The sequence below is a fragment of the Elephas maximus genome, chromosome 25 (assembly GCF_024166365.1).
Source record: "Elephas maximus indicus isolate mEleMax1 chromosome 25, mEleMax1 primary haplotype, whole genome shotgun sequence".
Lineage (NCBI taxonomy): Eukaryota > Metazoa > Chordata > Mammalia > Proboscidea > Elephantidae > Elephas > Elephas maximus.
The window spans coordinates 8,392,470-8,418,570 of record NC_064843.1 but is presented as its reverse complement, the minus strand read 5'-3'; the positions used below and the strand labels follow the sequence as shown (position 1 = coordinate 8,418,570).

The 26,101-nt window shown below is 49.7% G+C and overlaps 1 protein-coding gene across 1 annotated transcript in view; it reads left to right on the top strand.

The window, feature by feature from the left end:
- The first annotated feature begins 851 nt into the window (after nt 1-851).
- The window catches only part of PHACTR3 (phosphatase and actin regulator 3), a 195,988-nt gene continuing 170,738 nt past the window's right edge, over nt 852-26,101 (top strand). Inside the window, exon 1 of the mRNA XM_049869083.1 lies at nt 852-979. Coding sequence (XP_049725040.1) covers nt 862-979 — 118 coding nt within the window. The 5' untranslated portion in view covers nt 852-861. The remainder of the gene's footprint in view (nt 980-26,101) is intronic.

The following is a 26,101-nucleotide window of genomic DNA, read 5'->3' as shown; positions in this document are numbered from 1 at the left end:
GGGGCAGGGGTGAAGCCCCAAGTGGTCCTGGGGGGAGGGGACCGACTGGCCTCTACATCCCAGAGAGAAGGGGCTACCAGGAGAAACTAGCAGCCTGCAGCTGCTGGGGAAATTGGGCCCTGCCTCCAAGGGAGGCGCCTGCTCTGAGGGTCCCCTCCCAGCCTGCTGGGGAGGGGGTGGAAGGGGTTGTGAGAGCAGCCTGTTTCTAGAGTATGGGTGGGGTGGGGTGGGGGGCTCACAACCCAGGGCCCATCCCAGGCGGCAAGTAGACCAGGTGTCTGAGACCCCTCCCCATTACCACCCCCCTTCGCACGCCCCTCTCCTGTGACGTCATGCTCCTCTCGCGCGCAGCATGATGGGAGAATCCTAATGTTTTCTAACAGATGCTCCGGGAACAGCTTTCAGATTAAAGCAATCGCAAGAGCAAAGATTCTTCATTTTTCCTTTTTTTCCGGGGGGGGGGGGGGTGGGGGGTGGGGTGGGGGAGAAAGCGCCCCCAGACTTTTCTGGACATCACCCCTTGCCCCAAGCGCGCAATACACACTGACCAGAAAAAGTTTTTATTTCCTGGTTCAACTTTTTTTTTTTTTCCTGGAATATAGACCGAAGAATGGGAATAAGCACGAATAAATAACAAAGCAGGGCTCCGCGCTCCGGGATGCGCCTGCCTGCCGCCCGCGACGCTATTGTCTCCGGCCGAAGCAGCCCCGGAGGCCACCTCCCGTTCCTTCCCGGGCCTTTTTTATTCGCCTTTTTAACAAGACGCCCCTCTGGCCCCTGCCAGCCCCTCGCCATTGACCTTGGCCGCCGCTGATGATCTGACTTCCCGTGGCTCCGCCGAGTGGCCCCGCGCGCCGGGCCATGGCCGCGTCCGAGGACGGCAGTGGCTGCCTCGTGTCGCGGGGCCGCTCGCAGAGTGACCCAAGCGTTCTCACCGACTCCTCGGCCACATCCTCCGCGGACGCCAGTGACAACCCAGGTAACGGGTGGGGGGAGGAGGGCGCCGGAACCTGTCCCGGTCCTGTCTGTGTCGGGGAGAAGAGGGGCACCCCCGCTCGGGCTCAGCCGCCTCCCTGATCTGGGGTCGGGCCGCAGAGAAGTCTTTGTCCGGGAGGAGCAGGGCCCACAGACCGCCTGCCCTGCCACTCTGAGAGGCTGCCTCCCCTCCAGGGCTCTGGCAGCAGGGGACGGGAAAGGGGGGCGCTAACCTGTGGCCGCTTCTGCCTAGGGCTCTGCCTGCCCCGTGGCTCCAGCCCAGGTGGCCCCAGGTGGGTGTTCCTGTGCGGGCAGGGGGCGTCCCCGCAGCCGCCAGCGCAAAGGGGCTTCCACTGGTGCCCAACTCGTGGGGCCTGGAGCACCTGGGCCCTTGCCTCTGGACAGGTGCGCTTGGCAGAGCAACCGGCAGGGAGGCAGAGGGCAGATGGCAGCAGGACACCGGCACAAGTCCATGGAATTATATAGACCCCGTCCACTCCCCACCCCCAGGGCAGGGTCTGTTGTGGAGGTGATCATTCTGGTCACAAAGGCGTCTATAAGGCTTGATTGATTACTTTCCAGAGAGGAAGAAAGGCCTAATAAAGCAGGAGGGGGTGGGCAGCATGCCTGTCACCATGGAGATGCAGGAAGCAGTGTGATTATTAAAACCTTTCTCCACCAGAAGGCAATTTTCACTTCAGAGGGAGAAGTCTGAGCGGGGATGTGGGGTTCAAAAAAAGAAGCAGAGCTGGTGTTTCCATGTCAAGCTAGTAGGCCTGATTTTGTAGTTTAGAAAAGCACAGACTGTCTGGATACCAAATGGCCTTTACTCCCCTCTCTAAATGAACGCACCCCCAATGAAGACTCGGTCAGTTGGATGGGTGCGTCCAGGTCAGGTAGATCCCAGCGGGCCAGGGAGCAGGCTGGGTTTAGGGGAGGGATTCCTTCCCTGAAATGTTGGAGCTTGGCTGTGAAGGCAAAGCAAGCCCATTACAGACAGCTCCGGAGGAGCTATTGGAAATTTGAAACAATAAACCCATCCAAGTCTTGTGCGATTTCTTTGTTACCATGATGGACTGTCATTTGGTCAAACTGTGGTGCCAGCCAGAAGGACATCTCTGGCTTTGCTGGATCTGGGAGGACAAGTTAATTTCCTTGGAGTTTCAAGGAGAGGCTGCCTGGAGCCGGCCCTTAAGGCTTTAATTAGTCCTTTTATTAGGAATCAGGGTTAAGCCTTCAGTGCTCCAAGATGGGTTGGTTTTCTCTGGGTGGAAGATATGAATCCACGCTTGTTCCAATCACAGAAGTTGAATGGCTCCTCACGAGAGCCCCCTTTCCAGCTCCTTTTGTCTCTTTGGCAGTAAAAGGAAGCAAACTTGAAATGGAAATTAGGATTTAGCCTTTTGGCTGTCTGTGGTTTGATGCCTCCGTGGGTGGGAACGGAGAGTGAGCGAGGCAGGTGGCTGGTACTGGTCCACGCGGGAGGCAGGGGAAGGGCTCGGATGCTGGTGGTTAAGGTGGTCCACGGGAGGACATTCACGCGAGGTCTTCTCTGGTCCAGGTGGTCAAAATGGGGCAGACATAGGATGTGAAAAGGCTAAGACATGTATGACTCTGTGAATGGCAGAGCCTTGCTCAAAAGCACAGACCAGTCAAGTATTTCTGGACAGTGTTAAGCACAGACATTCTGGAAGGAAGAGAACTAGAACCTTCAAGTTGGAAGCTTGAACCCAGGAGGGTGGACAAAGCATGTGTTTTCGACAACTACCTTGCCTGATTGGGTTGGCAAATGCTTGGTTCCCTCTGTTGGTGGAGGACTCACTTCTTTCGGAGCCAGGGCAAGCTTAGTTTTTGACAGATGTGTTTAAAAATCCCTTTTCACGTGGCTGGAAAGGGTCTGTTGCCCATCAGTCTGGACAGGATCCTCTCATGCTGTGTGCTGCTCAGGGCAGGGTGCTGTGTTCAGCTGACAGTTTGATGGCTTGTGGCAGTTACTGTACCCCCGGGGATGTTTCTTCAGCAGGCCAAAAAGTCTCAGCTTTTCCTCGGGCAGTCCCTTACTCACCGTTGTCCGGTAGATTCAGACTCAGTGCAACCATGTAGGACAGAGTAGAACTGCCCCATAGGGATTCCAAGACTGTAATCTTTGCGGAAGCAGACTGCCGTGTCTTTCTCCTGCGGAGCAGCTTGTGAGTATGAACTGCCGACCTTTAGGTTAGCAGCCGGACACTTAACCGCTGTGCCACCGGGGCTCCTAACTGAGGCTTCTGAGGGGCAAGCCCAGCATTCCAGCTGTGGAATAGCCCACTACAAAGAAAAAGAGAAGAATCACCCCCTTCTGTTGAGAGTCTGTACTTCATAAAACAGCCCACGCTTGCATTTACTTCTTGCAATTTAAATGCATCTAAATTATTTTAAAAGACTTTTTAAAGGAACAATTTTAGGTTTACAGAAAAACTGCAGATGGGGAATGTACACCCCAGCAATCAACTCTGCGAGACCTGCAGGGCAGCCTCTGCTCAAAGGGAAAGTTCAGAAGGCCAGTAGGGGCAGGAAGGTGGTGGAATGGACACGGGGACCCAGGGAGGAACCGGGGAGAGCGCTGACACATTCAGGGTCATGTCATCCAGTGTCCTGAAACCAGCTGTGTATCAGTTGTTGAACGGGAAACTGATTTGCTTTGTAAAGTTACATGTAAACAACAATAAAATGTTCAAAACAAAACAAAATCAACACCACAAAACCTGTGCTGGAAGTGCGGAGAGTGGCATCTGCCCCCTGCTCCCCGGCTGGCAGGGTTTCCCGTTGTGAACACCTGGCGTCCCTGTGGTACGTTTGCTGCAGTGTATGAACCGGCACTGATACGTTGTTACTAACTAAAGCCCAGAGTTAACATGAGGGATCAGGCTCTGTGTCGCAGAGCCCTGTGGATCTTGACGAATGCATAGTGTCATGTGTCCACCGTTATAGTATCACACAGAATCGTTTTCACTGCCTGAAAATGCCGTGTGCTCCACCTATTCATCCCTCCGTTTCTCCCTTCCTCCAAACCCCTGGAAACCACTGATCTTTTTTTACAGTCTGGATGGTTTTGCCTTTTCCAGAATGTCAGAGTTGAAATCATACGGTTTTGTACCCTTTTCAGACTGGCTTCTTTCCCTTAGCAAGATGCACTTGTTTTCTCCATGTCTTTTTGTAGCTTGATGGCTCATTTCATTTTCTCCTGGAATAGCACCCCGTTGTATGGATGTACCACAGTTTGTCCTGTAATCTATTGGAGGGTATCTTGTTGGCTTCCAATTCTGGGCAATCATGAATAAAGCCCAAATGCATTTTAATGCGTCAATTTTCTCTCGCTTAGAACTCAAAACATGACTGGATAGATCCTTTGACACTTCTTTCTCCCATTCTCCAGATTTTATCTGTGATCAGAGCTTAGTGGGGATCAGCTGAACCTTTCCCTGCATGCATACATATTTACATGTTCTTGGAAAACGGTGTCTAAGAAGACATGGGTAGTAGTACACTGTATGTGATCTTCAACTCCTGTTTTTACTCAGCACTGGGTCTTGAGGATGTAACCACTCTACCACATCGCCATCTCTCTTTTTCGTTTCATTCTCCACTGAATCCGTGTGTGTCAGAGTAGAACTATGCTCTGTAGGGTTTTCAAGGACTGATTTTTCAGATGTAGATTGCCAGACTTTTTGTCCAAGGTGTCTCTAGGTAGACTTGATTAACCATTTGTACCATCCAGGGACTCACATGACAGTTTAGCTCATGGATATTCTTTAGTGTCCAGGTTTCACCCATTACAAGGGACACTGCAGTGGTTCTTGGGCATAAGCCCCTTCATGCTCGCTTGTGTATGTTCCTCCAGGGCAGAGTGGAGCTAGTGGATGTCAGGGTCACCCAGGGACCCACCTTTTCTATTTTACTAGCTCTCGCCAACTTGCACCCTCCAGGAATGTACCAATTGACACTCCTTCCAGAATGTATTCAAACCCCCTTTCCCCAAGCCCTTACTCACCTCTGAAATCATTTGTGACTAGTGGTATCTTGTTGGGCCCAATTATGATTCCTTGACTGCTAGTGAGCTAGAGCTGCTTCTTGTCCCATTCACCCCTTGCCATCGAGTCTATTTCGACTCATAGTGACCCTGTAGGACGGAGTAGATCTGCCCCATAGGGGGTTTCTAAGGCTGTAAATATCTACAGAAGTAGACTGCAACATCTTTCTCCTGCGGAGCGGCTGGTGAGTTCGAACCACCAACCTTTCGGTTAGCCGCTGAATGCTTAACCACTGCACCACCAGGGCACCTTACATAAAGATTACAGCCTAGGAAACCTATGGGGCAGTTCAGCTCTGTCACATGGGGTCGCAATGAGTCAGAATTGACTTGATGGCACAAATAACAGCCCTTTGGATCAAATGCAAACTTCACGTGGCTTTGAGACAAGGGCATCACCTCTCCCTGTTCCTCTCATCCCTCCCGTGGGGTCCTTCTTTCTATTCCTTTTAATATTTGTGCTCCCTGTTCCCCACCTCCCATGGGTAGTACTGGGTGCCACTCACTGCCACTGCAGGGCTGCCCGGGTGGGTCAGCGGGGCCAGAAGGGGCGGCGGCTCTCTGAGTTTCTTCCTAGTTTCATTCCTCGAATGCAGTCTTACTTTGGAGTCTCATCTCTAGGGGAGTCTCCCTGTGGCCCCTTGTAGAGTGTCTACATGGCTTAATTAGCAGCAGAGCTATGCAGTAATTACCTTGTCAGCTTCCTCGGGGTTATTAAAAATAAAAGCTGGATGCTTTAAAAAATAATACAAGTTTAAAAATTTTTCCCTGATTATGAAAGCATTGCATTTTATTATAGAAAGGGACTGGGTGTGTTTTGAATTTCTGTTCCCTGTCCCCTTCTCACCCTAAGCTGATGCAGAAAGCAATGACAGCAGGCGGCTCTGTCCTTGGGACTGTCCCAGGTACCCTGCGTGGCTGTTGAGCATTGGAACCTCAGAAGACACCATGAAGCCAGCATCACAGCTGACCCCAGCCCCACCCTGAGCTCCTCGGGTCACATCACCCTTCCTCCTTCACCCTACCCATCACTCTTTGAAATGGTCTCATTTACTTATTTGACTAGGAGCCCTGGTGGCACAACAGTTAAGCACTCAGCTGCTGACTGAAAGGTTGACTGTTTGAACCACCTGGCAGCTCCACAGGATAAAGGCCTGGCTATCTGCTCCTGTAAAGATTACGGCCTAGAAAACCCTATGGGGCAGTTCTACTCTGTCACACCAGGTCTCTGAGTTGAAATCGACTCAATGGTACACAACAACAACAACAACACTTACTTTACTAACTTGTTTATTGTCTGCCTCTCCTTCTAGACCTACATGGTCTAATGCAGTAGCCACTTAGCTACTTGTGGCAATGTAAATCTAAATTAAAATGAAAAATCCGGTTCCACTAGCTGCTTTTTAAGTGTTCAGTAGCCGTGTGTGGCTGGTGGCCGCCATACCGGATAGTGCAGTTCTAGGACATTCCATCCTTGCCTTCAGCTGTGTTGGACTGCTCTACTGTGGCCTGGATGCTCCTGGGGCAGGGCCTCGTCTGTCGTATCCTCATCTGCGTCACTGGCACTGGCATTGCGCTGGCACTTGGTTGTTCTCCAACCCAAAGAATGTTGATTGAAAGGGTACACAAGCATGTGCTTTACATGGTTCTAGAGTGCTCTGGGAGCCCTGGTGGTGCAGTGGTTAAGAGCTTGGCTGCTAACCAAAAGGTCAGGAGTTCAAATCTACCAGCTGCTCCTTGGAAACCCTATGGGACAGTTCTACTCTGTCTTATAGGGTTACCATGAGTCAGAATCCACTTGACGGCAACAGGTTTGTTTTTGGTTTTGGTAGAGTGCTCTGGCTGAGGGGAACCCTGGTTACCCACCCCTCCCCCCCAACCCCTGATCCAATCACCTCACCCTCTGGAGGGGTGGACACCAAATTCTAGGTAATGTCTTACTCATACAAGGTTAACTTCATTCAGTACACTTTTCCAGAGAACCTACAGGGTGTCGTGTACAGCCCTTGCTGGGTGGTTCTGCTTGGCCGAGAAAATAACGCCTAGAGTTGGATGGAGGAGTCCAAGCCCTGGCTCCACTTATGTGATCTTGGGCAAGTCACTTCTCTCTGAACCTGTTTGCTTTATGTAAAATGGTGGTGGACACTGTCAGTACCTTCAGGGTAGAAGAGAATGACTGAGCTGTTGTCTATAATAGTGAATTTTACTGGTTCTTGGTTTCACAGCTATTCACAGCTACCCTCACACAAAGAGCCCTGGTGGTGCAATGGTTAAACACTGGGCTGCTAATGGAAAGGTTGGTGGTTCAAACCCACCCAGCTGCTCTACAAGAGAAAGACCTGAAGATCTGCTCCAGTAGAGATGACGGCCTAGAAAACCCTGTGAGGCAGTTGTATTCAGTTGTCACAGGAGATCACTATGAGTGGGAATCAATTTTGATGGGCACACAGCAGTCACCCCTCCTTACATGTCCTCTAACAAGCCCAGCTTTTGTTAATACAGTTGGGGAAGCAATGGAGCCAGCTGGTAGAGAAAGTGTCCACTTTCAGCCCCACGTCTCAGGGCTCTGGGTCTTGGCCAAGCTTCTCAGCTTCTTGAAATTCTTTTCCTCATGTGTAAAATGTGGATAAGAGCTGCCCCAACCTGAGAGGGACAAGACAGTCAAGGCGACTGAGCCTTCCAGTGTCTCAGAATCATACAGGCACGGAGTTTGCCTTGGGAAGTGAGGAGGAAGAGGATTCTGTTTTTGCTGTCCCTGGGTGGCAGCTGCAGCCTGCTCCGGATGGGTTGCTGTAATAGTCTCTCCCATGCAGGCCTGGCCTCCTGACCGCTCCCACGTGTTCTCATCACCACCATTTTGCCTGAGCCATTTCCACCCTCCTCCTCCGTCTCCCAGCCCCGGTTCCACCCAGCCTCCTCAGAGATGCTCTCCTGGACACTCTCTTTCCCCAGCCCTGTGAGCAGAATCTTCTAGAGTCACCCCACTTTCTCCAAGTTTTTCCTTCTGGTCTGATCATTCTGGGATAGTACACTGGTCATCTTGACATGAGGTTTGAATGTACATTTATTTTGATTGTTGAACTCTTCCGAGTGTTGTCTTTACAAGCGTATTGCAGAACTCTCGTAGGGAAGGGAGCCCGTGTGGAGTGATGGAGGCAAGCATTTTGACGTCATCGTCTTATGGTGGGACTACAGCAGCCACAGCAGGTGTGGGGGTGTGGAGAGTGTCCATCTTCCAGGCCCCTTCCTGTGCTTCAACCACAGCATCCTTTAAGGGTGTAAAGTAAAATGTCACAGGAATGGGGGCAAAAGGAAAGAGTTTGAATTTAATCGGTGTATGTCTTAGAAAGTGAGACCCATTTATTAAGGAATTAGAGAGCTGGAACCTATTCCCATCTACTATAACTGTGTTTCAGGAGCCCTGGTGGCACAATGGTTAAGTGCTTGACTGCTAACTGAAAGGTCAGTGATTTGAACCCACCAGCTGCTCTGCAGGAGAAAGATGTGGCAGCCTGCTTCTGTAGACTATAGCCTTGGAAACCCTATAATGTCGCCATGAGTCAGAATCAACTCGACAGCAATGAATTTATGGGTATAACTCTGTTTAAGAATGCTGGTGATGCAATGGTTGAGTGCTCAGCTGTTAACCCAAAGGTTGGTATTCGAACACGCTCAGCGGCTTTGCAGGAGAAAGACCTGGTGATCTGCTCTTACAGATTAACCAACCCAAAAACACTTAGGAATAGGAGTGTGGTGAGAATCAGCTTAGAAGTACTCAGCGAGTAATGAATCTTTTTTTTTTTTTCTGTAAAGGAGGCAGTGTGTATAAGAATTCCGAAACCCAAATCTACTGCCATCAAGTCGATTCCAACTCATAGCAACTCTATAAGACAGAGTAGAACTGCCCCATACAATTTCCAAGGCTGTAATCTTTAAGGCATGTTATCAGGAGGGCCCAGTCCCTGGAGAAGAACATCATGCTTGGTAAAGTAGAGGGTCAGCGAAAAAGAAGAAGACCCTTAATGAGATGGATTGACACAATGGCTGCAACAATGGGCTCAAACATAACAACAACTGGGAGGATGGTGCAGGACCAGGCAGCGTTTTGTTGTGTTGTACATGGGGTTGCTATGAGTTGGAAGTGACTCGATGGCACCTAACAACAACAACAACAACAACAACAACAACAACAACTGTCATTACAGAAGCAGATGGCTAAGTCTTTCTCTGGTGGAGCTACTGGTGGATTTGAACCGCTGATCTTTTGGTTAGCAGCTGAGAGCTTTACCTGTGTGCTACCAGGACTCCTTCTGTAAAAATTACAGTCTAGAAGACCCTGTGGGGCAGCTCTACTCTGTCACATAGGGTTGCTGAGTCAGAATTGATGGTACCCAACAGCCACAGCAGAACTCTTTAACGTGAACTCCAGAGGCCATAGGAGCCAACACTCTTCACAGGTGGGCAGGTCAGGCCAGGTGACATGCAGCAGGCAGTGCGGCAGGCAGTGTGACAGCCGGTGCAAAGCTCGTTACTGCTGTGCGTCCGGGAGGTGGCCTGGGGCCAGATCATCCTATTCTAAAAGCTATGCTGGAAATTTGGATCTCTGTGAAATGTGTGGAGCCCTGGCGGTGCAGTGGTTAAGAGCTCAGCTGCTTACCAAAAGATTGGCAGCTGGAATCCACCAGCTGCTCCTTGGAAACCCTATGGAGAAGGTCTATTCTGTCCTATAGTGTTGCTGTCACACTTGTGGTCATCATAAGTCAGAACCGCCCCAACGGCAATGAGTTCCAGTTGCCGTGGAGTCAATTCTGACTCCTGGTGACCCCACATGTGTAAAGGAGGCATTGTATATAAAAATTCCAAAACCCAAACCTACTGCCATCAAGTCGATTTCAATTCATAGCAACCCTATAAGACAGAGTAGAACTGCCCCATAGAATTTCCAAGGCTGTAATCTTTATGGCATGTTATCAGGAGGGCCCAGTCCCTGGAGAAGAACATCATGCTTGGTAAAGTAGAGGGTCACCAAAAAATAGGAAAACCCTCAATAAGATGGAAAGACCTAATGGCTGCAACAATGGGCTCAAACATAACAACAACTGTGAGGATGGTGCAGGACCAGGCAGCGTTTTGTTGTGTTGTACACGGGGTTGCTATGTGACCCCACATGTGTCATAGTAGAACTGCCCCATAGGGTTTTCAGTGGCTGTGATCTTTTAGTAAATTGCCAGGCCTTTCTTCCAAGGCGCCTCTGGGTGGATCTGAACCTCCAACCTTTTGGTCAGTAGCCGAACACTTAACCATTTGTGCCACCCAGAGACCCCCTTCATTTTGTTTAATCTTCCTCTAAACCCTTGAGGGGAGAGTCAGAGGGTCAGGAGGCTGATTATTACCTGGCTCATGGGAACATGTGCAGAAAGAGGAGGCTTGCAGAGGGATTTGAATCCAGACCTCCCCACCCTCTGTCTGCCCTGCCCATCCCCTCCTTCCATGCCTACCCTCTGCCCACCACACCTCCTCTGCCTGCCCTGCCTACCTCCATCAGCCCTACCTAACCTTTCTGCCACACCCCTGTCTGCCTGCCTAGCCCACCCTCTGCCTGCCACACCCCTCTATCTGCCCCGCCCACCTCTGCCTGCCAGCCCAGCCCACCCTCTGCCTACCAGGCCCCACCACCCCACCCCCTTCTGTGCCCCATCCATCTGTGCCCCACCCACCTCTGCCTGCCACCCTACCCTCCATCTGTCAAGCCATCTCTGTCCCATCACACACGTTCTGGAAAGCGGTCCTGTCTGTGCAGTAGCCCTGGTGTGATTCCCATTCCTGGCTGGAGCAATCTATCCAACTGAGGAATGTGTGGCCATGGTCCTGTAAGCACACAGACAGCGCGTTCTCGCCTTTCCCGGTTCATTTAAACACAGTGGCGGCAAGGACAAGATTTACAGACTGAAAGTCAGGCTAGTGGATGGTAGCGGGTCATCTGTCTGCAGAGCCCTTGAAAGTCCTACCTATGACGGGCCTGGTCTTGCGTTTCTGTTGGTTAACACAGGCCATTTGGATGGGCAGCTTGGCAATGCATTTTACCTAATGGGCACGACACAGCGGACTTTGACGTTGATTAGTCGGCAGCCTTGAAATTAAATCTGCCAAGAACCAAGATGAGGGTGGAAGCTGTGGCTTATGCAACTTAATAAATATATTTATCATACAGCATACAATTGTTTTAAAGTATAACACTCAGTCATATTGTTATTACTAGTATTTTTTGGTTCCATTATTTCTTGGAAGTTCTGATCCACAGGCAGGCAAAATTTTTGCCTTGTTGTAATCACCAGCTCTGGGGATTTAAATGCAGCCAGGAAGAAGTGCCAACAAATATCTTTCCACTTCCCCTTGGCAGGCAAACGTTGTCTTAGGCAGCCGTAACGCTGGCATAACTGTTTCTTGAGTCAGCTGCGTCAAGGAGTTGCTGACCTCTGCACAGTTGCCAGCAGGGCCTTGGACACACAGCTGCAGGCGCTCTGCTTTGTGATGTCTTGGCACCTGCGTGCCTGCCCTGCGGGGGTCCACTGGCCTCTACCCCCAGCCACTGCTTTGCTGTTACACTCCGTGTGTGGCCAGGGGTGGCTCTTTGCCACGGTCTTGGTCCCCTAATGCTGCTGCAACCAGAATACAGCAGGTGGGTGGCTTTAACAAACAGAATGTATTTTCTCACAGTTTAAGAAACTAGAAGTCGGAATTCAAGGCAGCAGCTCTAGGGGAAGGCTCTCTTTGACAACTCTGGGGGATAGTTCTCGTCCCAGTTTCTGTAGCCCTGGCATTCCTTGGTTTCTTGGCGATTTCCATGTGGCATCTGTTTTTCCGACATTTGTGCTTGCTTCTCTCTGTGTCTAATCTGCTCTTTTTATATCTCAAAAGTGATACAGCCTCGTTAACATGGCAAAGAAAACCATATTCCCAAGTGGGTTTACATCCACAGGTATAGGGGATAAGATTCCGACATGCTGTTTTTGTGAGACGCTTGTTCAGTCCATAACATTGATGGTGGTTGATAGTGTTCTTCTAAGTTAAATTTATGTACATGAGGGAGAAGCTGGGCTTGGAAACACTGAGCAGAGGTGGTAGACCATTGAAGGGGGGAAGAAATCAGGAAGGTGGTGCAGAGAGCCGCGGGCAGGGCAAAAATCACACAGCTGTGTGGGAAGGTGGGGCAAGGAGCTGGGGCCGGGGTAAAAATCATGGGTGTGCAGGAAGGTGGTACAGGGAGCCGCGGGCAGGGCAAAAATCACGTAGCTGTGCGGCAAGGTGGTGCAGGGAGCCTGGGGCAGGGCAAAAATCACACAGCTATGCAACTTTCATGAAACCGGGAGGTGCTGCTGTGACGATCGTTGTGGCCTGTGAGCCTTGGGCTGTAGTTTGTTGACATATTGAGCACTGTGTGGGGTGGTATAAGGACATGGCATGTGGAGACTCACTGGCAAGGGTCGTACGATTTTGATCAGTAAAATGACAGGACACGTATGTAAGAAGTGCTGGACCTCTCACACCTTTCCTCTTCTGTGTTGTACTGTTGTATTTTGTTTCGTGTTAACACACTTGGCTGTTCACCAAAAGGTCAGAGGTTTGAAACTACCCAGAGGTGTCTTGGACAAAAGGCCTGGTGATCTACTTCCAAAAAATCAGCTATTGAAAGCCCCGTGGAGCACAGTTTACTTTGACATACCTCGGGTCGACTTGATAGCAACTAGACTGGTGGTATAATTCCACTTATTTCTCTGTCAGGCATTTCAGGCAGCTGTGAAAGCAACTGCAAGGCCTCAGTGGCAGGCAGCAGTCACACATAGTCCTTGGGTGTTTGTAGGCTAGTGGGATCAGCTGATCTGAGCTTGGCAGGGCTCTGCTGAGTTGGCTCTTCTGCACATGCCTCTCACCTTCCTGTACCAGCAGTCTACCCCAGCAGTGCTTGTCTCCTGCAAGGGTGGAAGTGCACATGGTTTCTTGATGCCTAGGCTGGGAAGCATCACCCTTGCCTCATTCTATTAGAGTAGGCACGTGGACCAGTTTAGGGTCTTGGGGCAGGGGAATTACCTGCCAACCAACCCTCTAGATGAAGGAACAGGAAAGTCACATGTGGACATGGGGTGGTGGAAAACTGGGGCCAGAGGTGCTCTCTGCATGGCAGGCTTATCCCCTGATAGGGTGGGGGCTCAGGCACACTCATCCTGGAATCTCCTGCACCTTTAGCGTTATGGCATCCTGACTTTGGGAGGCCAACAGATAACCTTGTGGGGTGACCCAAGTGCGTGGACTCTTTGGTATTAGGCTGTCCAGGTTAGAATGCCAGCCCCACCACATAGCCCATTAGCTATGTGGCTGCGACACATTCGTGTCATGTTTCTGAGCCTCAGTTTCCCCATGTGTAAAGTGAGGCTTCTTCATGATCATACCCATCTGGTTGATGAGCCGTCGTGAGGATGGAATGAGATAGTTTCTGCCGAGTGTGAGTACAGTGCCTGGAACTTGCTAAGTGACCAAATCCCAACAGCCATGAGCGAGGTAGTTTCTTCTTGTTATGGAGAGCAGATCTGTGCTCCACAGGGTTTTCTTATTATTATACATTTTTTTTATTGTGCTTTAAGTGAAAGTTTACAAATCAAGTCAGTCTCTCACACAAAAACCCATATACACCTTGCTACACACTCCCAATTACTCTCCCCCTAATGAGACAGCCTGCTCTCTCCCTCCACTCTCTCTTTTCGTGTCCATTTCACCAGCTTCTAACCCCCTCCACCCTCTCATCTCCCCCCTCCAGGCAGGAGATGCCGACATAGTCTCAAGTGTCCACCTGATCCAAGAAGCTCACTCCTCACCAGTATCCCTCTCCATCCCATTGTCCAGTCCAATCCTGTCTGAAGAGTTGGCTTTGGGAACGGTTCCTGTCCTGGGCCAAGAGAAGGTCTGGGGGTCATGACCACCAGGGTCCTTCTAGTCTCAGTCAGACCATTAAGTCTGGTGTTTTTATGAGAATTTGAGGTCTGCATCCCACTGCTCTCCTGCTCCCTCTGGGGTTCTCTGTCGTGTTCTCTATCAGGGCAGTCATCAGTTATAGCTGGGCACCATCTAGTTCTTCTGGTCTCAGGCTGATGTAGTCTCTAGTTTATGTGGTCCACAGGGTTTTCAATGGCTAATTTTTCAGAAGTGGATCACCAGGCTTTCTTCTGAGGTGCCTCTGGGTGGACAGTTCAACTCTGATACACTTGGAGCCTTCATGAGCCAGAATCAACTCTACGGTAACTGGTATATACCATGGAGAAGATTCTACCCCAGCCCCTTGGAGGCCCTGGATGTCTTGGCAGAGACACCACTTGTAATAAAGGCCTGGCGATCTACTTCTGAAAATTCAGCTATTGAAAACTCCATGAAGCGTAGTTCTGCTCTGATACACATGGGGTCACCGTGAGTCCTGTGACCTGTGAGTTCTGATCCTGTGCAGTTTTGAGGCAACTAGATGCCCACATCCCCCACTGGTGCCCTCAGAGTATGGAAGGAAGGACCCTCCTGGCTGGGGCCACTGCTGCCAGGTGACATGGGACATCAGTCTAGGACCCTCACCCCTTTTCCTGTGTAGGCCTGGGGCTCCATGAGGGCATCACTGGTGGGGAGTGGTGGGGACTCCCTCTTTGAGGAGTCGAATGCAGATGTTATGTGAGGCCCAAGGTCAGGGGTTGAGTCCCAGGGCCGGCTGGGACACAAGGCTGGGACTGCCTTGAGCAGACCATGTGTTCCCAACTTGTGGAGGCTGACTTCCGGCTCAGGAAGGAATGTGGTGTGAACAGCTTGAGCTAGCAGAGGCTTGTCTCTTGGCTATTTTTCTTTTTACCCCTAATTCCTTGCTAAGTATCTGGTTCAGTCCTAATGTGAAATAGCCAAGGATTTAGGGGTAATTTATTTCATTTCTTTTTAGTGAGAGGCATGGGAAATGGGGAGCATTTAATCACACACGTCGTAGATCGGTCTAACAGCCCTGCCTTGTACCTTGGCTGCTGGGCAGTGGTGGGGGGGTGGGGGGCAAGGATCTGACTCAGGGGTGGCACATGGGCCCATATTCCATTAGCTTCCCACTGGGAATATTGGAAACAGACTCAAACATACCAATGTTCATGAAGATGGCATAGGACCAGGCAGCATTTCATTCTGTTACACGTAAGGTTGCCATGAGTTGGAATCAACTTAATAGCGTCCAACAGCAAAAAACTTTCCTGAAGGTCATTATTTCAAAAAGTGTTGACATTTTAATACGATTATTTTCCTTTAATATTTTCCCAGCTCTTTCTAATTTCCGGAGAATATATGTGCATCCTTTTCCTTTAAGGGTTTGTCTGGTTCACGTTCTGTCCTGACCCTAGAATAGAACCTCACTTTTAGTAAACCCCAGTTGCCATCAAGTTGAATCCAACTAATGGTGACCCATTGTGTATCAAGGTAAAACTGTGCTATGTGGGGTTTTCACTAGCTGATTTTTTCAGAAGTAGATCACCAGGCCTTTCTTCGAAGGTTCCTCTGAGACTCAAACTTCCAATGTTTTTGTTAGCAGTCGAGCACTGTCATGGATTGAATTGTGTCCCCTCAAAATATATGTCAACATAGCAGGGCTGTGATTCTCAGTATTGTGTGATCGTCCACCATTTTATGTGATTTCCCTAAGTGTTGTAAATCCTATCAATGTGATGAAAAAAGATGGATTAGTGGCAGTTATACTGGTGAGATATACAAGATTAGACAGTGTCTTAAGCTAATCTCTTTGAGATATAAAAGAAGCGAGCAGAGAGACAGGGGGACCTCAAACCACCGAGAAAGCAGTGCCAGGAGCAGAACTCGTCCTTTGGACCTGAGGTTCCTGTGCCGAGATGCTCCCAGACCAAGGAAAGACTAAAGACAAGGACCTTCCTTCAAAGCCAACAGAGAAAGCCTTCCCCTGGACCTGACGGCCTGAATTTGGACTTGTAGCTTACTAGATTGTGAGAGAATAAACTTCTATTTGTTAAAGCCACCCACTTGTGGTATTTCTGTTATAGCAGCACTAGATGACTAAGGCAAGCACTTAACCATTTCCACCACCCAGGGACTCCCCACTTGTAGCTGTTGTTAGCTGCCATTAAGTCGGCTCCCGACTCACAGGGACCCTGTGTACAACAGGATGAAACACTGCCTATCCAGTGTTGTCCCCATGATCGGTTGCAGATTGGACTGTTGTTATCCAAAGGATTTTCATTGGGTGATTTTCAGAAGTAGATTGCCAGGCCGCCTTTGTTCATAGTAGGTGCTCAATAAACATTGGTTGAGCGTTGAGTAGACGGTAATAGCACCCAACATCCATTTCTTATCCCTATCCCCTTGTACCCATAGGAAAAGTAAAATCCAGGATAAAAAAACCCAAGACGAAAAACAAAACAAAACAACAACATGGTGCCTCCAGGTCCAGTGATCACACTGTTAGAAATTCTTGGAGCAAACGAATGGACGGAATGGGCAGTGGCTCAGAGCAGGACTTATCAATAATCGGTGATGCCAAAATAAGCTGCCAAATTGGTTAATAATTGGTCTCTGTGTGGTTTTCTTAATGAACTAATAACAGTTTATTCCAGGAGGATATTAGCATAGAGCAGCTGTTCTCTGATAGGAAAATGTAGATTCCAATCATTTGTCTTTTATTTTTGCTGTTTTCATTTTTCTGATACCGGGGTTGAGCTGAGGGTGCACTTGCTTGGGGAACTCGGGCTTGGAGGCTGTGGAGATTATTCCCTTTAACACCTGGGAGCTCAGTTGCTGTTCCGTGGGGCGACACCCCAGAAGCCAGCTCTAGGTGGAGAGAGAGATAGCTCCCATGGTGTTGACTTCGACTCATGGTGATCTTAAGTGTACGACAGAACGAAATGTTGCCTGGTCCTGTGTCATCCTCACAATTCCTGGCATGTTTGAGTCCATTGTTGCGACTGCTGTACCAGTCCATCTCATGAGGGTCTCCCTCACCCTCACTGTCCCTCTCTTTTGCCAAACATGTCCTCCTCCAGCACTTGGTCCCACCTGATGATGTGTGTCTTAGTCATGTAGTGCTGCTATAACAGAAATACCACAAGTGGATGGTTGTAATAAACAGAAATTTATTCTCTCACAGTTTAGGAGGTTAGAAGTTCAAATTCAGGGTGTCAGCTCCAGGGGAAGGCTTTCTCTCTCTGTCAGCTCTGGAGGAAGGTCCTTGTCATCAATCTTCCCCTGATCTAGGAGCTTCTCAGCACAGGGACCTCGGGTCCAAAGGACGCACTCTGCTCCTAGCTCTTTTTTGCTTGGTGGTATGAGATCCCTCTCCTCTCTGCTTTTTTTATACTCAGAAGAGATTGACTCAAGATACAAACTAATCCTGTAAATTGAGTGCTGCCTCATTAACGTAACTGCCTCTAATCCTGCCTCATTAATATCATAGAGGTTAGAATTTACAACACATAGGATAATCACATCAGATCACAAAATGGTAGACAGCCACCCAATACTGGGAATCATAGCCTAGCCAAGATGACACATATTTTGGGAGGACACAGTTCAATCCATGACAACAGGTCCAATGCAAGCAAGGCAGACAGCGTTCCGTTGTGACCCAAAAGGTTTTCATTGGCCAGTTTTGGGAAGTAACCAGCCAAAGAAGGAAGGGAAAAGTGTGTTTGGCAGAGAGAATGACAGGTGCAATGGCCGGGTGATGGGAGAGAGCTGGGAAGTTCATGGAAGTGAAGTGGCTGGTGGCTGGAGTTGAGAGAGAGTGGGGAGTATGGTGTGAATGGGGCTGCAGCAGAACCAGAGCTGGGCCCCCTCCCCATTGCTCACAGCTTTGACTAGAGTGAGGTGCATGGGGCCCTTGTGAGCAGAATTGAAGCTGGTTCTCTGGCTCAGAGTGTGGAGTGCTCAGTTACCACGTCTGTTCCCCTCTTCTGCCCTGTAAGCCTCTGTGGGATGCTCGTAGATGAGGGACCCTAGGTACACACAGGTAGTGCTGTGACCTGCCTGGGTCTCCCAGGGAGTGAGTGGCAGGGCTGGGACCAGCTCGGTGCTCCCGACTCCCTGAAGAATGCTCTTCCACCACAGAAGGAATGGTGGTCAGGCCTCACACCTCATATCATCCTGAGTGGGTCGGGACGAGCACTCAGCAGCCTGTGCCACCCTGGGGTAACTTTGTAGACTGTCCCCATGTGAGGGCTGGAGCATGTTGGGGAACATGCCTGGCACCAGCTATGTCTCTCTCTCCTTGGTTCAAGCATCTCTCTGGCCCTTGCTGAGACTGTCATGTCCTCCCCTGAGGGTGTCTGAGAGTCTTCAGCACCCTCCTCCTCTCCTCCCACCTCGGAGTCCAGAACCCCTTCCTATCTCTCCTTCAGTGCCTCTCCTGGGGGCCTGCTTGTGGTAGTGGTCCAGCCCCTGGCCTCAGGGCCTAGAGCAGCAATAGAGGTGGGGTGGCAATGCCGAGCACCAGCCCTGAGGGGTCTGGGCACAGGGAACCCCTCTACTGTAGACTTTGCACTAAGCTTGAAGGTAAAAACCCTAGTGGCTCAACGGTTAAGCGCTTGGCTGCTAACTGAAACATTGGCAGTTTGAACCAGGGCTTCAAACTGGTTCTTTCTGGTTCAGTCATGGCCGAGGAAGTGAGACCAGAACACATCCGAATTTTTTAAAATTTGGGTGAACTGGAATGATAACCAATATGGGGAAAATTACAGGTCGAAGCCCTGCTAGAAACCAATTGTCCCTCTTAGAAGACAAGGGTAGCACGCCTGTTGCATAGCGACCATATCTCTTGCCTGTGTTTGCACAGAGTCAGAAACAGAGGTGCCCCTCTCAAAAATGGAGGCTGACCGCTGCTTTGAATATGTGTCGCTCTCCATAGTCCTGCTGATAATCCAGTCTCACACATCAGGCTCATAAAAGGGCTTCGACCTGTAGTTTTTCCTGTTCTGGTTATTGTTCCAGATTGCCCAAATTGTCAGAATTTGAGTCTGTTCTGGTTTCACTTTGCCAGCCATGACTGAACTGTGAAGAATGGGTTTGAAGCCCTGGTTTGAACCCACCCAGTGGCTCCACAGGAGAAAGACCTGGTGAACTGCTTCTGAAATGATTACAGCCTAGAAAACCCTCTGGGCAGTTCTGCTCAGTTACATGGGGTCTCTATGGGTTGGAATCAGCTCAATGGTACCCAGCAACAGCAAGCTGGAGGAGAAGATGGGGAGGCCCCGAGGATGGGAGCAATGTGGCCTCTTACAGAGTTGCTTGGAATTTGAAGTCTGCCTCTTCTCCTTTCCTTCCCTCCTTCACCCTCTTCCATCCCCTCCTTCCTTGTCCTCCCCATCTTCCTCCCTTCTCTCCCCTCCTCCTTCCCTTGTAAGAAGGGCTGGCACCTGGGGAAGGCACAGCATCTGAGACTCAGCAGGTCTTCTGAGGTCATGTTCACCATCTGTCTTTCAGGCAGTAACCTTCATTTAAAGTTATTGTGCTTATTTTTGTCAATAAATCGCATTGACGAACTCCAGAGGGACTGAGTCATGAAGTATATATGGACTTCTGTAACATCCCCCACCCAGGCAGGGAGCCAGATCAGGCCCACTTCCCACAGAGAGGTGGGGTCAGGAGTACACAGGGCTGGCCATCTGGTTAGGCCAACAGGCCTTGAACCCCAACCCAGCACCTGGGGCACCTAGGCAAGTTCCCTCTTCAGGCGCCTCGGTTTACTGTTATGTGAAAAGGAACAATGAGGGGTCCTACCTCCTGGGGGGTCATGAGGCACTGAAGACCATGTGGAAGCTTTTGGTCTTTATTCTACGAACAATGGGGAGCCGTTGAGTTCTTAGGCAGGGGTGATTAGGTCTGGGACTGGGGAAGATCATTCTGCTGCTGCTTTGGGACAAATGGGTGGGGGGCGGGTGATTGAAGAGGGAGGTCTTAACCCAAGAAGGAGAAGATGGACCAGAGGGTGGAAGAAGTGATGGCGAGAAGTAGATGGAAGCTGCTGGTGTTCAGGAGGTAAAATGCACAGGGCTTGCCTTGGATGTAGAGGTGGAGAGGGGAGGAATTGGGGATGACTCCGGGTGTATGTAATCCATACTGAAGGGTGTAATCTTTGATCTTCATCAGTAAGTGCTTCAAGTTCACTTTCAGAAAGCAAGGTTGTCTCATCTGCATAACACAGGTTGTTAATGTATGGATTACACCTCAACATAAAGAAACCAAAAATGCTCACAACTGGGCCAATAAGCAAATCATGAAAAATGAAGAAAAGCTTAAAGTGGTCAAGGATTTCATTTTACTTGGATCCATGATCAACACCCATGGAAGCAGCAGTCAAGAAGTCAAATGGCACAGTGCACTGGGCAAATCTGCTGCAGAAGACCTCTTTAAGGTATTAAAAAGCAAAGATGTCACCTTAAAGACTAAGATGCACCTGACTCAGGTCATGGTGTTTTCAGTCACTTCATATGCATGCGAAAGCTGGACAATGAATAAGGAAGAATGAAGAAGAATTGATGCCTTTGAATTATGGTGTTGGCGAAGAATATTGAATATACTATGGTATGCCAAAAGAACGAACAAATTTGTCTTGGAGGAAGCACAACCAGAATGCTTCTTAGAAGCAAGAGTGGTGAGACTACGTCTCATATACCTTGGACATGTTATCAAGAGGGCCCAGTCCCTGGAGGAGGACGTTATGCTTGTTAGAGTAGAGGGGCAGCAAAAAGCGGAAGACCTCACGGAGATGGATTGACACAGTGGCTGCAACAATGGGCTGAAGCATAACAACAATTGTGAAGATGGCACAGGACTGGGCAATGTTTTATTCTGTTGTATATAAGGTTGCTATGAGTTGGAACAGATTTGACGGCACGTAACAACAACAACCAGGTGTGTGATTTGTGTAATCCGATGGGGAAGATTGGGAGAAAACCAGGACTAGGGGAGAGCAAGATGAATTTTAGTCTTTGAGACAGCCAAGAGGAGATGCTGAGTAGGCTTTGGATTAAGGCACTGGATAAGCTGGGTACATGTTCTAGAAGAGAAATAAATCACATTGTTGAACAGATTGGAAGCTCCATGCTTTTCCTCATGGCCTTGGAACTCTGGGAGTAACTTTGAATGTCAGCCAGGCTCTTTTATGTCTGGTACTACAGCAGTGGACCCTGACCATCCAGTCGTTCATCTGTCCACCTACCCACTCAGTCTCCCACAATCCATCCATTTATTCATCCGTCCATCCACTCACCCATCCATCTATCCATTCCTCCCTCTACCCATCCACTTATCCATCCATCCACCTAGCTCCCTCATCCATTTATCTATCCATCCACCTGTCCATCCATCTTCCTACCCATCCATCCATCTACTCTTCCACCCAGCTCTCTCATCCGTCCATCCATCCGTCCTTCATCCATCTGTCCTTCCTTCCATCCATCTGTCCTTCCTTCCATCCATCCATCTACCCACCCACCCCTCCACCCATCCGCCCCTCCACCCATCCATCCATCCACCCCTCCACCCATCCATCCATCCACCCATCCACCCCATCCATCCATCCTCTATCCATTTAATCTATTTAGGGCTTACTTCCCTCCATTCCTTCTCTAGCTTCCCTGACAAGTTAGAGTCTTACTCTGCTTGAATGCCCCAAGTCACAAGGAGAACTCCACCTCTCAGGGTCCTGCTTAGACCTTCCCGACTGCTTTGACCACTTCAGAACACTGCAGGCTTCTGGGGACTATGTGTCTCTCCATTTCCTCTCCAAGATTTATTTACGCTTTCCACTTGCCAGGCGAGAGGCACTTAGGAGTTTGAGCAGCGCGCGTCCCCTGGCAGGGCTGCCCCAGTGTTCGGGAAGAATGGAGACAGTCACAGGCAGAGGTGCCCCAGCTCAGCTGCAGCTTCCCTTCCTGGGCTCTCAGCAAAGGCGGCTTTGTGTTCTTTGGGACAAGGCCTGCCATTGAGGCAGGCCGGAGACACTGGGGGAGCAAATGGCAGCTAGAAATGAAAATTGGGCGTCTCACAGAAAGCAAGCCCAGCGCCCAAGACTGCAGAGACAAGCTCTGAGAACTGCTGTCAATGGGCCTTTTGCTCCCAGTGTGGCATTGAGCTCGGCTGGGTAGGCGCAGGCTCCAGCATCTGGGGAGAAAGAGGAGCCTGTTCTCTTCCTGGAGTCGTTTGACAAAATTCACAAAAACAGACTGTGCGAGAGCCTTGCTTCCTCTTCACCTGGCACTTCCTCGGCCTCCAGACCTGCCTGCTTATGAATGATCATCCAGATAACTCCCCACAGCTCATAGCCAGGGCCAACAACCAGTTGCCTTGGAGTTGACCCCAACTCATGCTTGACCGCACATGTATCAGAGTAGAACTATTGCTTCATAGAGTTATCAATGGCTGGTTTTTCTGAAGTAGATTGCCAGGCCTTTCTTCCGAGAGGCCTCCAACCTTTTGATTAGTCGCTGAGCACCACCCAGGGACTCCCAGCCCATAGACAGTCCAGAAAGAGGCTGAGTGTGAGGAAGCCTGGAGATTGTAAGCTGTGAGGCCTGGGAGAAGATGCTGATGGACGTGAGATTTTACTTTTTAAATTTTTAAAATATGTTTTAACCTTTTTGAAATGATTTTCGACCTGCATGAAAGTTGTAAAAATAATACAAAGGGCCCTCTGCTTCCCCCAATGATGGCAACTGGCCTCACCTTCGTACAGTGGCCACCCCAGGAAACTGACCTTCCTACAATACTGCTAACTCGACTGGAGACATTATGAGACATTATGGGATTTCACCAGTTTTTATATGCACTCTCCCTCCTTTTTTTTTTTTTTTTTGGTGTATGTTGTCAGGTGCTGTTGAGTTGATTCCAACCCATAGCCATCCCATGCAACAGAGCAGAGCTGCCCCATAGGGTTTCCTAGACTGTAATCTTTACAGGAACAGATTGGCAGGTCTTTCTCCTGTGGAGCCTTGGAGTGGGTTCAAACCACCAACCTTTCTGTTTGCAGCCAAGCCGCTTAACCATTGTATCACCAGGGCTCCTTTTTTTGGTGTATACAAACCCATTGCTGTCCAGTCAATTCTGACTCATGGTGACCTATAGGACAGAGTAGAACTGCTCTATAGGGTTTCTAAGCAGCGGCTGATAGATTTGAACTGCTGACCTTTTGGTTTGCAGCTGTACTCTTAACCCCTGCAGCACCAGTATAGTTATATGCAGTTTTATCACATGTATGCTGCTGTTAGTTGCTGCCGAGTCGGCTCTGAATCACTGTGACCTCATAAGTAACAGAAGGAAGTGTTGCCCTCACGACCGGCCCCATCTTCATGACTGTTGGTATGCTGGAGTCTCTCATGTGTCTAGACTCATGTGGACACTGCCACAATCCACCAGACTTTACTTTTAAATGAAAAGATGCCAGCCTTTTTAAACTCTGGAGATGGCCCTGGCAATGTGGATTGATGTTGGGTCCACGGCAGCAGGAGGCAGGCCCTGATCCCACCTGGGCTTTTTTCTCTGCTGTACCCTGGTGACGCAGCAGTTAAGAGCTCAACTGCTAACCAGAAAGTCAGAAGTTCAAATCCACCAGCCGCTCCTTGGAAACTATGAGGGCAGTTCTACTCTGTCCTATAGAGTAGGTGTGAGTCAGAATTGACTTGATGGCAACAGGTTATCCGCCATGCTCCAGGAGCGCTAGAAGCCTCTTCCTGACCCCCAGGCTCTGCCTCCCTGATTCCTTGGGGCCTGGGAACCCCTGCCCCTCTAATTCATGGGAAAGGCCCTGGGTGCCTGTGGAGATTCATCTCTGCTGTCCTGCTCCTGTTGTGATCAGCTGTGCCATCACTCCTGGGGAAGGGGGGCCCTTCCATCACCATCCCCTCCACCCCACCTCCACTTGGCCCTCTCACCTGCATCTCCAGCTTCCCCTCTGCCTATTCCTCCTATGATGCAGACTTCTCAGGGGTCTCCCATCTTGGTAAAAGCGACCTGTGCGCTTGGCTAGCATCCCTGCGTCCTGGGGTCTGAATTCCGGCAGCTTCCCCCCAAACCTGACCCTCCAGGCTTCAGGTTCACATTACAAGCTCAGTTCAAATTAGCCCTTGCTCTGGAAGGGGATTTATGGCAGCAAGTCATAAACAAGTCACAACACAGTGCTCCTTGGGCTTTAGGCATGGTAGCATCCAGGCATTCCAATCCTGCCACCGGGACCCTCTGCTCTTTGTCTCTGCTCTGGTTTTCTTTCCCCCCAGTGGTTTAACGTTTCCTCATGTGAAGTCCCATTGGTAAAACGCCCTGTACCATGTTGTTAGAAATCCGAGCTGAAAAGTTCCAAAGGTGCCTGGGGCACCGACAGTCGGTAGAAAATGGGCGAGGGAGAGAGCCCAGAGGGTCACGCAGGAGTTTTTTTTTTTTTTAATTGTGCTTTAGGTGAAAGCTTACAGAGCAAATTAGTTTCTCATTCAACAGTTTATACACAAATTGTTTTGTGACATTGGTTGCAATCCCTGCCATGTGCCAACACTGCTCTCCTCTTCCACACCTCAATTCCCCATTTCCACCCATCCATTTTTCCTCTCCCTTCCTGCCTTCTCATAATTGCTTTTGGGCAGATGTTGCCCTTTTGATCTTGTGTGCATGATTGAACTAAGAAGCACGTTCCTCACGTGTGTTATTGTTTGTTTTGTAGACCTGTCTAACCTTTGGCTGCTTTTCTCTGTGTTGGGTTCCTTCTCTGGCTGGTTGTCTCCATAAGATGGCTTCTGGCAGCTGCATCCTTGTAACCTCCTTGTAGTTTAGCAATCTCTGCAAAAAGTAAGTTCCCAGCAATACCACTGAGTGGCCTGGTGTGGATGCTGAGTCACCTTGCCTGGGTCCAGCCCTGGCTACTCGTTAAACAGAGTGAGCCTGGAGGATTCTGATTGGCTGGCTGGGTTACACACCTGCCCTTATACCAGAGTAGGTCAGCTGTATTCAAACTCTGGGACTGAGCGTGGGAGGGAGGGTGGTCTTCACAGGGAAGCTGGGGTGCTGCTGGATGTGGGTGAGTGGGGACAGGGCAGACATGTACGACAGATGGCTATGGTGGCCACTCATGGTGGGCGAGCTTCCAAGGCAGATGCTCTAGACCTTCGTTCCCAGGTGGGTCTCTGGGCTCTGTGTGCTGCAGTGTGCAGGCCACCAGCTACCTCCATTTCATAAAGCATCTCCACCTGGGATTCTGGGGTGTGACCCTCCACCTTTTGAACCCCCCTCTCCCACTCTCTTCTCCCGTTCTCAAAGCTTTTGGGGATTTTGTCCCTATCTCTTAGGCACCAAGTGCTTCTGTAACACAAGTACCACAAGTGGGTGGCTCTAAAGAACAGAAGTTTATTTTCTTACAGTTCTGGAGGTTAAAAGTCCAAATCGTGGCCTTGGCTGTGTCAGTGCCATCCTTGTAGATAGCCCTGGGTATTCCTTGGCTCTTTGGCTTACAAATGATTTCGCATGGTGTCTTTTCTTCCCCAGTTTGTCTCTCTGCATCCATTCTGCTCTGTTTACAACTCAGAAGTGTGATTAGATTTAGAACCCACCCTACCTCATTAACATAACAAAGAAAACTTATTTCCAAGCATGATCATATTTACAGATATAAAACCAGTTGCCATCAAGCTGACTCCGACTAATGGCGACCCCATGTGTGTCAGAATAGAAATGTGCTTCGGAGGGTTTTCAATGGATGATTTTTCAGAAGTAGATCTCCAGGCCTTTTTTCCGAGGCTTCTCTGCATGGACTGGAGCCTCCAGCCTTTCCACTGGCAACTGAGTGCATTGTTTGTACCACCCAAGGACTGCATTGACAGGCATACACCCAAGGACTGCATTGACAGGCATACACCCAAGGACTCCATTGACAGGCATACACCCAAGGACTCCATTGACAGGCATACACCAAGGACTCCATTGACAGGCATACACCCAAGGACTCCATTGACAGGCATACACCAAGGACTTATTGACAGGCATACACCCAAG